General features: G+C 41.5%; 1 protein-coding gene across 1 annotated transcript in view; it reads left to right on the forward strand.

Moving 5' to 3' along the window:
- The first annotated feature begins 787 nt into the window (after positions 1-787).
- LOC124795769 (beta-3 adrenergic receptor-like) overlaps positions 788-14662 on the forward strand; it is a 123865-nt gene continuing 109990 nt past the window's right edge. The window contains exon 1 of the mRNA XM_047259853.1: positions 788-899. Within this exon, the coding sequence (XP_047115809.1) occupies positions 788-899 (112 nt within the window). The remainder of the gene's footprint in view (positions 900-14662) is intronic.

Here is a 14662-nt window from a genome sequence, read left to right on the forward strand (position 1 = left end):
GAGATATTTTCAGTGGGTGAGAGATCTGCAGAACGTATTAGTCAGAACAACAGTGGAAAAACCTCTCTATTGGGTTAGGTCAGGGCAGAACGGGCAACAAGCGGTCGTGCTGATAGGTACTGTCACGGAGACCTCGCAGACAGGGCACATCCACCGTCATTAACACGTCACGTAAGGGAAGCAGTCTAAACTATCGGCTATGCGACCCACGGGAGATCGTTTTGTGTTGCTAATGCCATTCATACCGTCACGCCTACCACTGGACCCGTATTACGATATCCTCGGTGACACCGTATGCGGAAACGGGACTCGTCTGAAAGGACACGAGGTGATAGGTTTCCTTTTTCCACTGTGCTATGTGGGTGCACCACTGTTGGCGCTATCTCTCTACTCTCCCGTCGAAATAAGCGACAACAATGTTCACAGTGATAACATTCCGTGGAACTCCAGACGTCGATACGCTGTGCGTGTGTATGCTTGTCTTGCTGCAAACAAGTCTATTTCTAGACACAAGGTAGTGATGTAATTATGCCTTCCAATGCGATCCAGGGAACAACGTGCCTGTCATCTAGGGCGACAGCCGCTGGGAGCCCTGACTTCTGAATGAGAATCCTTTCCTTGTAAACAGAATGTATATGGCGGTATTCGTACCTATTTCTGTCGTAGCACTGAAATACTGTAATTTGCATTCTAGAACAGTAGCTGTCAATTTTACCTCTGTTGCAAGCTAGCTTCATGGCGTTGCGACACAGCCAGCGTTAGTTGTTATCCTTTTCGCCTGGGGACGATGATTAACAACTATCCTTTGTTTGTGAACAAGGAGACAGGACACTGCCGCAGGACGTCAGACGTTATAAATGTAGTTGTTGCTGTCCAAATTACAGGCTACGCGAACAAGAGTTGGTCGTACTGTGAATTTAGTGGTAGCCCATACCACCACATTGCAGTACAGCTTTACTGCATTTTAAAACTTTTTGAACGATGTTTGATAACAGTAAGGTGATGTTTAAAATATCTGTCATGCTGGTTTGGTTTTTCCGTACCACGTCAGATTTCTGTACAGATCGAATCTGTAGTTTTATTTAAAATCACGATTTTTTTTCTACCAGAAAATTCTTTGATTGCATTGAAAAGAAATTATTTTCTAATCTTGTATGGCATTACTACAGTTCATCATTTTAGTAAATAATATGACGGTTGGAACTTAAATAGTGGCAACAATTTATTTACAACCGATACAAAAGAGTTAGATGTTTGCACCTGTTACTGTCCTTTAGTCACCAATGTTGTGTAGAACGCATTGCCAGTGATGTGGAAGGCGTAGTATACCATTAGCAGAGCCTGTTCCGTTGATGGTGCGAATGGAGCGGTCTACTGCCTGTCGATTCTCTGGAACAGTTCTGAAGCGACTGTCACGAAGTGGTTCCTCCATCTTCGGAATGAAATCACTGTCACAAGGACTTAAGTCCTGGGAGTATGGTGGATGGTACAGTACTTCCCAGACCCGTCGACCGAACAGAGCAGCCACAGCTTGGTATCCTAACGCATTACGTTCCTCCACGGCAGAGCGTCAATGCACGGTATCACCTGTGATCAGCATTGCGAAAGAATCGGCGACACTTTCTGTGCAACCCACCCATCATTTTGCACGGTAATGCGCGGGCGCATACAGCGCAAGCGAGACTAAAGAATTCTAGTGCAGTATCTTATTGTAGCTTGTAATGATCACCATCATCACATTCTTTTTCTGCGCTGTTCTCCTGTTGCAAATCTTCAAGAACAGTAGTTGGAATGGGAGTAGGGAGAGATTCACTATGGATAGCTGGTCGTATGTCTTAACAAATGTTAGGATATTTTATATCTTTCTCACTTTTCTTCTTAAGACTTTCAACATCAATCATACAAAAATAAAAATCATATACATGATTTTGTGGCTCACTCCAAAGTCTAGGACTTGCAAAAGGCATTGCAGTCCATTTCTCATTTCCCCACAGTCTCAGAGCCTCAACGCATGTACGGCATACCTTGTGCGGTGGCTTTTGATTACTAAGAGCTTTTTCATGGTACTGTTAATATCCTGTCTTTGTTTAGGAACAATGTAGTTACCACATATATAACAGAATTCGTTTGGGTTATTCAAACACTTACGGCAGTTTATATCTGAGTAACTGGGAAACTGCAGTCAACAGCACAAATATAATCCCGCGACAGTGTAGCACGTCCACAATGAACGCAAGATTCCCGCCTAAGAGCCAGATGGGTGTGACAATTGTAGCCAACTGCTCCATCTTACTGATATAATGTGTCCCATATTTGTAACAAAATTTCTGTTTGTGGAACGTAGGTTTCAATGAAAACTGAGTTTACTTGATATGTAGAAAAACTGTATACGCGATACAAGAAAGCTTATAACAGATCTGCATAAAGCGTAAAGGGGTATTTAGTTACAGTGGAAGTTAGGCAAAAATTAAGAACCATGTCGCATATTGTCATGATCTTGGTTCATGAACTAATTTCTAATGATCGTTTCTCCTGCCTCGTCTGCGAACAGCGTCATAGATATAATCCGTTAAATGATCTGCATATACCGTGAACTGTTTTCGAGATCTTCCTTCAGGCAATATTCCGTCACGGATAATTCGAATGGTACGGCTGTTCAGAAATGGTTCAAATGGCTCTGAGCACTATGGGACTTAACTTCTGAGGTCATCAGTCCCATAGAACTTAGAACTACTTCAAGCTAACTAACCTAACGACATCACACACACCCATGTCCGAGGCAGGATTCGAACCTGCGACCGTAGCGGTCGCGCCGTTCCAGACTGTAGCCCCTAGACCCGCTCGGCCACTCCGGTCGGCGGTGCGGCTGTGGTGCGACGGAGCACGGTGGCGCAGTGTTAAGGCATTCCGGGAAAGCCGAGCTCTGATACCCATCCGGCACTTCATATTCCGCGACTTCGTTTTATAAACTTAAGAATATAGTTTATATAAGAATATGCAGCCTACAGTTGCAGGGTAACTTTATCGTTTACCTAGGTTTCAACGTTAGTAATAACGTCTTCTTCAGAACATAAAATATTATTTAAATGTTTGCCTAAAACAAGCCATGTCCTAAATCAAGACATGGCTTGTTTTAGGCAAACTTTTAAATAATATTTTATGTTCTGAAGAAGACGTTTTTGCTAACGTTGAAACCTAGGTAAACGATAAAGTTAACCGGCAACTGTAGGCTGTATATTCTTATATAAGCAATATCAGTTGCTGTCGCTGCATGAAAACGTTAAAAATTAAGAATTGGTCTATTTTACTCTCCATTTCATTCCTAACAATACTTGGGTTCTTTCACTTCTGCAAGACCGCTTCACTGAAGAACATTGAACCTAAACTTCCTTACTTACTTCTTCAAGGCGCACGTGATCTCTGTGTAACACCCTGAAGTGCCAAAGAAAGTGGTATACGGAAAAATGTAAACAGGCAGAAGACGGCGCTGCGGTCGGCAGCGCCTGTATAAGACAACAAGTGTGTGGCACAGTTGTTAGATCGGCTACTGCGGCTACAATGGCAAGTTTATCAAGATTTAAGTGAGCTTGAACGTCGTGTTCATAGTAGACGCACGAGCGGTGCGACGCAGTATCTCCGAGATAGCGATGAAGTGGGGATTTTCCCGTACGACCATTTCACGAGTGGTTCGTGAATATCAGGAATCCGGTAAAATATCAAATCTCCGACATCGTTGCGGCAGGAAAAAGATCCTGTAAGAACGGGACCAACGACGAAAGAAGATAATCGTTCAGCCTGACAGAAGTGTAACTCTTCCGCAGATTGCTGCAGATTTCAATACTGGGTCATCAACAAATGTCAGTATCCGAACGATTCAACGAAACATCATCGAGGTGGGCCTTTAGAGCCGACGGCCCACTCGTGTACCCTTGATGAGTGCACGACACAAAGCTTTACGCCTCGCCTGAACCCGCCAACGCAGACATTGAATTGTTGATGACTGGAAACATGTTGCCTGGTCGGACGATTCTCCTTTCAAATTGTATCGAGTGGATGGATGTGTAGGTATATGGAGACAACCTCATCAATCCATGGACCCTGCACGTCAGCAGGAGACTCTTCAAGCTGGCTGAGGATCTGTAATCGTATGGGAGGTGTTCAGTTGGAGTCGTATGTGACCAGTGATACGTCTTGATACGACTCCAACAGGTGACACGTACATAAGTATCCTGTCTGATCACCTGCATCGATTCATGTCAATGTGCATTCCGACGGACTTAAGCAATTGCAGCAGCACAATGCGACACAAAACCCGTCCAGAATTGTTACAGAGTGGCTCCAGGGATACTCTTCCGAGTTTAAACACTTCCACTGGCCACCAAACTCCCCAGACATGAACATTGTTGAGTATATCTTGGATGCCTTGAAATGTGCTGTTCAGAAGAGATCTCTTCCCCCTCGTACTCTCACGGACTTATGGACAGCCCTGCAGGATTTATAGTGTCAGTTCCATGCAGCACTACTTGAGACATTAGTTGAGTCCATGCCACGTCGTATTGCGGCACTTCTGCGTGCTTGCGGGGCCCCTACACGCTATTAGGCAAGTGTATCAGTTTCTGAGGCTCTTCACTGTAACTCGTATAGCTTCACATTGGGAAGCGTGTATATTTTTGTGAACTTTGGTGCTGGCCGGTTTTCTGTTCTTAAGTACATCAACACAACTAATCTGACGTGCCTAAACTAATTTGGTCCCCAACAACATAAGTGCTTGCTTCCCTTCATGGTAGAAGTGTTTTAAATCGCTTAATTAAATTATACAGTCGTAATAAACATGAGGCCTACGAGGAGATAAATCAGGGACATTTTGAAGCTCAATTCACTGTTTTGGAATGTGCAAAAATTCGCCTCAAGTCTTTGGAATCTTAAATGTCCTTGCCTCAAAAGCGCTACAGAAACACACCCAAATAAAATTAATCAGAAGATTTCTTTCTACACCACTGATGATGACTCGACGTTTCTCAGTATTAATATCCGTAGGTACTTTGCACACACTTTTAAAAGATTTTCTATTAAGGCATCAGACCACCTCTTCGTCATTAATTGGTGACAAATACTGCTTTTTCCCATTTTGCGGAAAAATCCGCCACCCAGTATTTGATTTACCCTGTCAGTATGTGCTGCGAGGTTGCACAACCAAGTTGCGAATATCGCTTGCACACAAAAACAACCTTACATCTGCGCACTGTGTGCACTGTGGAGATTACTCTTGATTTTAGTAGAAAAAATGATTATATCGACTTTTGTTACCGTTCTACCACTTCCGGGACATACAAGAAACATTATATTAAAATATAACAATGGTGAATTTGCAGAACCAGTTCAATAAATAGAATTCTCAACACTATCTCACTGCACAAAACTGCAAAGCAATGCTATATGTTATTTGTCAAGATGAGATTTACAAATCTATAGGAAGGAATCTGTGTTGAATGAAAATTGTTTGGAGTTGTCTGACGTTTTAAGTTAAATGAAAGACTTTTAGGATTTGCATGAAGTCATTTTCCAAAGAGGCCCATTTAATGTCGCATCTGTCCATATAGTGCAGTGACGACAGTTAACATTAGCAATACGTTGTGCAAAAGAACATAGTTTTACCCAAGGCCTCATAAGTATCAGCATTGTTGAGTTTATAACCTGCTAGATCCTATAAGACTGGAGATCCAGGCAAAAACGTTTTTCTTTCCACACCTGGCATATAAGCTGTCTTTCATGAAAGGAATGTTGTGTGTGAACAGTACCGGCCTGCCAAATCAACCTGCTTTGCAGGGCAGCCTATATGTCAGCGGCCAAAAACGGTTTTTCCAGGCTGACCTGTATGATAGGCACGTTGTGTTGAACTAGTATCGGCCTGCTTTGTCGACCTGATTTGAATGGCACCCTGTACATGAGGGACAAATAAATGATTTTCAGTTCCCTGATTGCTCTGCATGACAGGCATTTTGGGTAAGAGTATTGGCCTGCGTTATTGAACTACGTTGGATTTGCCATATGTGTCGATTAGCACGGATGGGGAGAGGTTGAAATGGACAGTGATGGGAAGGAGGAAACGGATAGGGAAGGAGGAGGTCTAGATGCATGAGCCAGTTAGAAGGTTTAGGGGGTAGGGGTCAAGTGGAAAAGGAAGGTGGGACGTGGCAATGTAAACAGGGAAGTGGCGATGTAAAGAGGGAAACGGAGGATGATTTCGTCATAAAGAGAAGAGATGGTAATGGAAAACGGGTGGAGGGAATGGAAAAGGAGTAAATGGAGAGACTGAGGGAGTGGGGAGCTGGAGATAGATAAGAGAGGCAGCGTGAAGTGGCAGCCAGAGGGAGGGAGATGTAGACACAGAGAGGGGGAGGAGGAGGTGTGTTTGAAATATGTTTTGGATGCATACATGGGCGAAACGACAGGGCTAAATCTAGCACACAAATTTCTTCGAGATGTTTACGTTTCTTGAGGCCATTTCTCGCAGCATTGTATCCAAGTCTCTCGACTGTTGTGTAAACAAGCTCACAAATATCTTCGTTGCATATCATCCTTCACTTGGTTTTACCATTGTGCGCAGGACATTCTTTTTCCTCTTGTATGGAGGTTACCAACAAAGTACTTTTTACAGCCATCATGCATTGTCTAATCTGATCCCACGTCCATACCACCTTAAACACAGTGTTTCTACCTCTTTGGTGATGTACGATGGAGTTTTCATTCGCTTCCAGGTTTCCTTGTTCGGGATCTTCTCTCGCCTTGAAACTCTACGTCTTCACAGAAAATCCATTTCCACAGCTTCAAGCCTTCTTTATATTGTTTTGTCATTTCGCATGATTTTGCTCTATATAAACAAATAATTTACATTATTGATTAATACAAACGGTTTTCATCTTTTTCTTAACTTCATTTTAGCAATTGATGGAATTCAGCTTTGTTTAGTTGGCTTGCGTGGTCCTATGTCATCTTATTAAAGATAAGATGAAGTATTTTTAAGGCGTCCTCTGTTGTACGTTTTATCAGCTCGGTGGGATTACCTCCAGAGTCTAGAGATATTCCAATTTTTCAATTCCTATTGATTTCTGTAACTCTTTCATAGATTCAATTGGCACTATTCCCTCCTCAATATATAGGACTAAGATTTAGGTATCCTAGCAACCACTGGTATAGTAATGGAGACACAAATAATGCAACCTTTCGTTAGTTTTGGGATTGCGTCACGCTCTAAGATGAAGGTTGTGTCTGCTCTCGGTTACAGTCCCGATGGTGATGAGGATTTGACTTAATCGGTGACGGAGCTACAATCAACCTGGATATAAATAAGAAAATCTCAAGAAAAAATTTACATTTCAGTACTTCTAATATCCTATTACCATAACGGCGAGAAACATAAGCTACTGCACATTTGGTAGTGCCTTTTCATCTTCTGTCAAAAAATTATTTGAATATTTTTTAATGCGCAGTTCTATGTCCGGAATTTTGACACTGAACAACTTGTTATCTGGGTTTCTTTCTACATATACTATAACATCTACATTTCCATGCTATTTTAGTGTTACGTAGGACAGCACACAAACGCAAGCTATTTCACAGTCCAAAGGGCATAAACATAACTCATTCGTGCTGACTCATTCACGCTTGTGTTACAGATACTTTATGTTTTGCTAAAATTACTTTTATAGTAGGGTAATTGTGATAAATTGTAATTTCTTTGTATTAGTACAGTACATATTTTAACAGCGTTTCTTCATTAGTTCGGTGAACACAGCAGTACATAACAGAAAAATTAATCATCAACAATATACTCTGTCAGACTTTATAATACAGCTTCACGATATCAGGTATTATACCAATTCTACACCTGTAGTAGCTTACCTGTACCGTAGTAAAGTTGCTGTTACCTCTGGTTTCAGCTGCATTTTGATCTGGAAAGAAAATTTTTGGCGAATGTTCAACACGGAGTAGGAGAGATCAACATTTGAGTGCGAAAGATCAGAAGATTAAGTGCGTAAAGAGTGACCTTTCTTTTTCAATCAACACAGCACATTATCATGTAGTAACAAAACTTTCCGCAGTTTTGTTCGTACTTTCTAGTACACTGTGACTCAAAAGTGTTTCAGTTGTTGGAAACGAACGACAAATGCTAGCTGCGAAGGACACGTAACTAGGGAGGAGTTCGTAAAGGACAACATCCTTTTTTGCAACACCGTATCCAAAATAGTATGCGTCCACAATTCCATTTTCTCGAGTATTTGTCTTTTTTAAGGGCTTAGCCACTAATTTATTCGTAAGAAGTTAACTTAAAGACATCATAACTCGTTTCCAGTAACAGTATTGCCTGATGACGATCATCTTTTATTTTTGTTGCTTTTAATTAGAGCATACAGTATTCCGACACCCAAACTGTGAGTCTTAGCTGTTGAACTCAAATGTCGCACGAAGATTAAATGGTCGCAGTGCTTCACATACGTCAGTTGTCGATAATCCATGACTGTGGAAAGTCGTTAATGCCAGAATGATGTTTCTCGAAACAATAAAACTATTTTCTGACGTCTTTTGCCCTATAGCTCTCTCCCTCTAACCACTTGAGGCTCTACACAAAATAGGGTTAAAATTTAATCAACGTTCATACGATTCAAATACGCAAAATCCAGTATGCAACCGTAAAGCCGAAACTAGAAATTCAGATACGAAAATGACAATTGATAACACCACACATAGTAACCTACGCATACTGTGTAACTGCACAATGTTCACTCGGTTTATGCAAATTATTTTGCACGGGACATAAAACTACTATAACAAGCAATTCAGTGTTTGCCAATGTAAGAGTAAAAACATGCAAGAAAGGAGCACCACGCAGTCACCATCTGGTGACAGTTGCGGCCTTAGGCGGCCGGTGACGGGTGACCGCTGTAGGGCGAGGAAACTATCGAGCATTAACTGTTCTGACCTAGACGCAACCACAAGCTCTTTCACGAAAGGTTTTGCTGTTGCTAGTGGACTACAAAGTGAAGTAATTTATCTCTGAGGTTCAATGAAACTGATACTTTTAGCAGACGTCCGAAAAGCGGTTAAAGAAATAAATGTAGAGTGGCCTAGAACTCGCAATTTTTCATTTACAAAAAATGTTCAAATGTGTGTGAAATCTTATGGGACTTAACTGCTAAGGTCATTAGTCCCTAAGCTTACACACTACTTAACCTAAATTATCCTAAGGACAAACACACACACACCAATGCCCGAGGGACGACTCGAACCTCCGCCGGGACCAACCGCACAGTCCATGACTGCAGCGCCTGAGACCGCTCGGCTAATCCCGCGCGCTTTCATTTTACATTGCACGGCTTTTACCACTAGACCACGAGTAGATAGCGCAACGTAACACCTCAAGCTGAAGACAGCACTTCCTCCTGAAAGTGTTATATAACACAGTGTTGACAGATCGTGCAGATTGCCGGACTGAATTCTGAGGGGCAGCCTCTGTTGGGTCCTTAAGTGAACGACTCGGACTTACATGCGCCGGCCAACGGCCAGGTTTATGTCAAAGAAAGTAAATAGAGTATGAGAATGAATACCAGTATGACTGAGTGGATACGCGCCCCACGTCGGCACAAGATCAAATTTCCGATTTCAGTCCAAAAGCAGAAAAATGGAAGAATTTATTGTGGGTGATAGTGACATCGAGAGTAAAAACGTTCGGAACAAGTGAGTTCAGGAGACTTTAGTAGCAGCGCATCCCCTAAGCCGGAAGCAACCTCGTTAGTAATAGGAACAACTTGAATGCAGACAGAACCCCGCCTTAGGCGGGATAACGAACGAACGCTTGTCTGAGATTCCATACCACTGACACCAAAATTTTAACTGTCGTGTATCGATTTCTCCTGGCAAAGCGTCAGATTGGCTGAATGTTCCCAAAGAACACCACGTAAGACAAATCTCTCACCTGGGAACCTAGTTGCCTGGAGAGCTATTTCTGCCATCCATGTTCGTTGCCTTACAAAAAAGTTGGTTACAAGGTGCATTGTGTTTTCTGTACTTAGTAGAGTTCCCTTAATGTTTTAAGGAATGGAGGCAACAAAGGTGAGCTGCTTCGCAATTAAATTTTCAGTCGAATTTGCAAGACTTTTCTTAAACCAGTCTTACTCCTCATCGTAACGTGTAGGCCTTCACGGCCAGCGTCTTCATTAGTTGAAACTTTCGGGCTGAGAGCCCGTGGTCGATCTGTAAAACTTCTTCTTCCTGACGTTTCGTTGTCAACTGCGGGCAATATCTTCCGAGGTGACTCAACAACTGGCTGCCAGGCCGAGGAAGTCACGTTTATATACGTGCATAGACGGCAGCTGACACACGTCACGTGGCGCCGACTATGAGTCTATCTCTATCCTCGATTGAAGATAATCGACTGTCACACAGCTGGTGCAAAGTCGAGTGCCGTACCTTACCTAACTTTAAGCCTTCCTCTTTTCTATTAAAATTATTGTGATGTTTCTGATCACTATAGCTACTCTACACATGTGTGCATAATAATGTGATGTCCTGGCCAGCACGCTCGTCTCACTAAATTCTATTTCGTGACCACCATCTCTAAAAACGTGTTCCACTACACCTGATTTGTCGGTATGTCACAGTCGACAGGTCCGTTTGTGTTCGGTTAAGCGGGTATTGACACTTTTTTTCGTTGTTCCAATATAAACCTTCCCACAGCTACACGGAATTTTATACAGCCAAGGAGTTGCTAAGGGGAGTCGAGCGTCTTTCATCGATCTTCTTGGTGGTCTAAACACTGTTTCAACTTGAAACTTGGCCAGACATTTCCCAGTACGGTCGGTAATATTTCGAATAATTGAAAGAAAAACTTTTCCAGCTGACAGTTGTTGTTGCTGAATGTTGTCAGACACTTTTCTTCTGGAATGAAGTGCTCGATCTATATTGTTGTCAGCGGATCCATTTTTCTTACAAGTAGTTCGCAAATGATTTACTTTATATTGTAAATAAACTGGCTCACAGATCTTATTAGCTCTTTCCACCAATGTTTTAATGACACCTCTCTTCTGCCTGCGATGATGGTTCGAATCCTTCTGGAGGCAACGCTCCATGTGTGTACCTTTTCTACACACTTTATGCCCTATACTCCCATATACCAGTTAAATTACTGATACATCCAAAAAATTAAGTTGTCCATTACACTCTTCCTCCATAGTAAATTGTATCTTTGGATTAATACTATTTAGATGCATCAAGAAACCACCTAACTCCTCTTCATCGTGATTCCAAACCACAAAAGCGTCATCCATATACCGATACCACTTACTGGGCTTTTTACTGGACTGAGAGGACTGCCGATGGCCACTCCTTCTGTTTGTTCGTAAAACTCATTATCATGCTGGAAATAAATCGTGGACAGGTAACGTCAAAACAGAGCTACTATATCAGTAGGAAACATATCAGGTATGTATGAAAGAGCTTCGTCAACAGGAACCGCGGTAAACATCGATACCACATCAAAACTGACAAGCATATCACCTGGGCTGACACTAATCGCCTTCAGTTGTTCGATAAAGTGCATAGAATTTTAATGTGATAATTAGTTTTACCAATATGCGGTTGTGGCCGACTCTTGAGTAGGCGATGCAATAGCACTCACTATCGGTCTCAATGGGACATTAGGCTTATGTATCTTCCGAAGCCCAAATAATCTAGGAGGGTAAGCTTCCGTTTTGCATGGATATTTATCCTCTGTAGGAATGGCAGACTTTTTTATTAATCGATTGGTAGCTCCTAACACTTTCGTTGTAGGATCTTTCTGAAGCGTTTCATAGGTGTTACAATTCAAAAGGTCACTGAACTTCCTATGGTAGTCCTCACTCTTCATCACAACAGTAGCATTAGCGTTATCGATGTTCAATTCTTCTGCTTTCGTAATTTATACCTGGTTTTCACGCCAATCACTTTGGTCTGTTATCGCAATTTCTTCTTTAAATTTTTCTACATTTTCTATTGTAGTATTTGCTGCAGTGGGGCGTGTTTAATTACTTTCTTGGTTGTATTTTTTTGTTTCGGGCGGGATAAATTGTACTTTAATGTTGGATAATAATCTGAACCAAATTTCCTATTTCTTATTACTTTATGGTCATAATTTCCATGAAATTCCTTTCAGATTTGGTTATGTGATAAATTAGAAATTCTTCTAGGACTGGATTTGGAGATATCCAAGTTTTGATTTTTCTTGCTATTTTCTTAAAATCTGTGTACATCTGTTTTATCTGAAAAATTTTGCACATATTAGTCAATCTTTCACCATTTAGGTTTTTCTTAAGTGTACTGGATATTCACCTACAGTATTCTTAAATTCCTTTATAAACTCTGTAACGTTGCTTGTGAATTACATTGTCGTCTAAGATCATCGTTACCTGATGTCACTGTCTCCAAAGCAAAATTTTACATCGAAAGTTTGATTATGTGATAGGATTGAGTCTTGTACCCACGTGGAGCTGGTATAGATTCCATACACATCATGTTGTTTTCTTTATTAGCATTTGGGACATGCCGAAGCAGCCATTTCGACAGTGGAATGTCATTTATGACAATATGAACATAAGGACATAAAAACACCCAGGCGCCAAGTGGAGAAAATTCTCCCTCAGCCAGGAATCGAGCCCAGACACCTTCACTTAGCAGTCCACCATACTAACCATGCAGCTACTTTGGTGGACCTACATTCGTGCATCGTGCATCGATATTTGTACTGGCCAGCTATAGAGCACTAATTTGGTAATATGGTTGTGTGTTTATGATGGTGGAACATGCTGATGGTGCTGGTACCGTTTATTATATTGTTACTTGTGAAAAAGTTGATGGCTGGCAGCATCAGCGGCACTGTCTGGTGTCGTAGTTGAGAGCTGTTGGTGATGGTTGTAGCAGCATACCAGCATTGCTGGTACAGTTGATGATATTGCTACTGTAAGTAGGCTGTTTAGGTTTTTATATTGGTAACGCCACGTAGCGCTCTGTATGTAAATCACTGGCTGTGCTGTGTGGAGTCTGTGGCTAGTTTGCATTGTTGTCTGCCATTGTAGTGTTGGGCAGTTGGATGTTAACAGCGCGTAGCATTGCGCAGTTGGAGGTGAGCCGCCAGCAGTGGTGGATGTGGGGAGAGAGATGGCGGAGTTTTGAAATTTGTAAGACTGGATGTCATAAACTGCTGTATACATTATGACTTTTGAACACTATCGAGGTAAATACATTGTTTGTTCTCTATCAAAATCTTTCATTTGCTAACTATGCCTATTAGTAGTTAGTGCCTACAGTAGTTTGAATCTTTTATTTAGATGGCAGTAGTGGCGCTCGCTGCATTGCAGGAGTTCGAGTAACGGAGATTTTTGATGAGGTAAGTGATTTGTGAAAGGTATAGGTTAATGTTAGTCAGGGCCATTCTTTTGTAGCGATTTTTTAAAGTCAGATTGCGTTGCGCTAAAAATATTGTGTGTCAGTTTAAGCACAGTCTTGTATAATTGTTCTAAGGGGACGTTTCATATGTCGACCCTTAGCCGAGGATACCTCACTGGAATCTTCTGATTTTTTCTTGTAGTTTGTGTAATTAGTGTAGCTTTTGTTTATTGCTAGCGCTCAATTGTGGAGAGAATCTCCTTCGTAGTTGTAGTTTTTCACTGTTGTACAGTAAAACAGTTGTGGCATGCATGTAGCTTTGTAGCAAGTATTTCGCAGCTGCGTTTGCTGTTAACTAGATATTATTTTCAGTGTTATGTGAATGTGTTTTCTTATTTTTGCTCTTCAAATTGTGCTTTCTGTGTTATCGTGTGAAATATTGTGACAATTATGGCGTGTGAAAAACGTAATACTAGGATCCAAAGTAAACCGAGAAATGGCAGTGAAGACGAAAGCAGTGTGTTAGCGCCACCGTGTAATGAATTAACTAATGTTCAACATAGTAATTTGGTAACTGTGCAAAGGAAGATGGAGCGGGCGGCAAACAATGGCGAAGACAGTGAAACAATTAGTGAACAGGGAAGCATTATCGATCGATCGGTCGGCAACAGCTCGCCTCAGGATTCCGAAATGACAGGACACAATCTTGCAAATACTGTAGATTCAGGTTTTGCGTACTCGCCGTTTTCTCAAATAAATCAAGACACGTTTTCTGCTTTTCAAAATGCGAATATTGCCGGTTCAAATGCAGTGCCGAATAGCACTGAGGAACATGTTTCAAACATCAGTGCACTGTTGTTACAGTTAATGCAACAAATGGGACAAAGGCTACAAAAGTTACACACAACGCTTGAACAAAATCAGAAACAAATGGGACAAAATCTTCAAAAGTTAGACACAATGGAACAAAATCAGAGACAAACACAGCAAAACCTTCAAAAGTTAGACGCAATGGAACAAAATCTTCAAAAGATAGACACAATAGAACAAAATCTTCGGAAGTTGGACCCCACACTTGAACAAACACGGGAAGATTTAATTACTGAGTTACATAGCATTGAATCGAAATGTCAAAAAGTCTGTAATGACGTAAAAACACAAATTTGTGAGCATTTTCAACCCATTTTTTCGCGGCATGAAAATGCATTACTGAATCACGAAGCAGCCATAAAAGAACTGCAAACCA

Source organism: Schistocerca piceifrons, chromosome 4 (genome assembly GCF_021461385.2).
Source record: "Schistocerca piceifrons isolate TAMUIC-IGC-003096 chromosome 4, iqSchPice1.1, whole genome shotgun sequence".
In the NCBI taxonomy this organism is placed as follows: Eukaryota; Metazoa; Arthropoda; class Insecta; order Orthoptera; family Acrididae; genus Schistocerca; species Schistocerca piceifrons.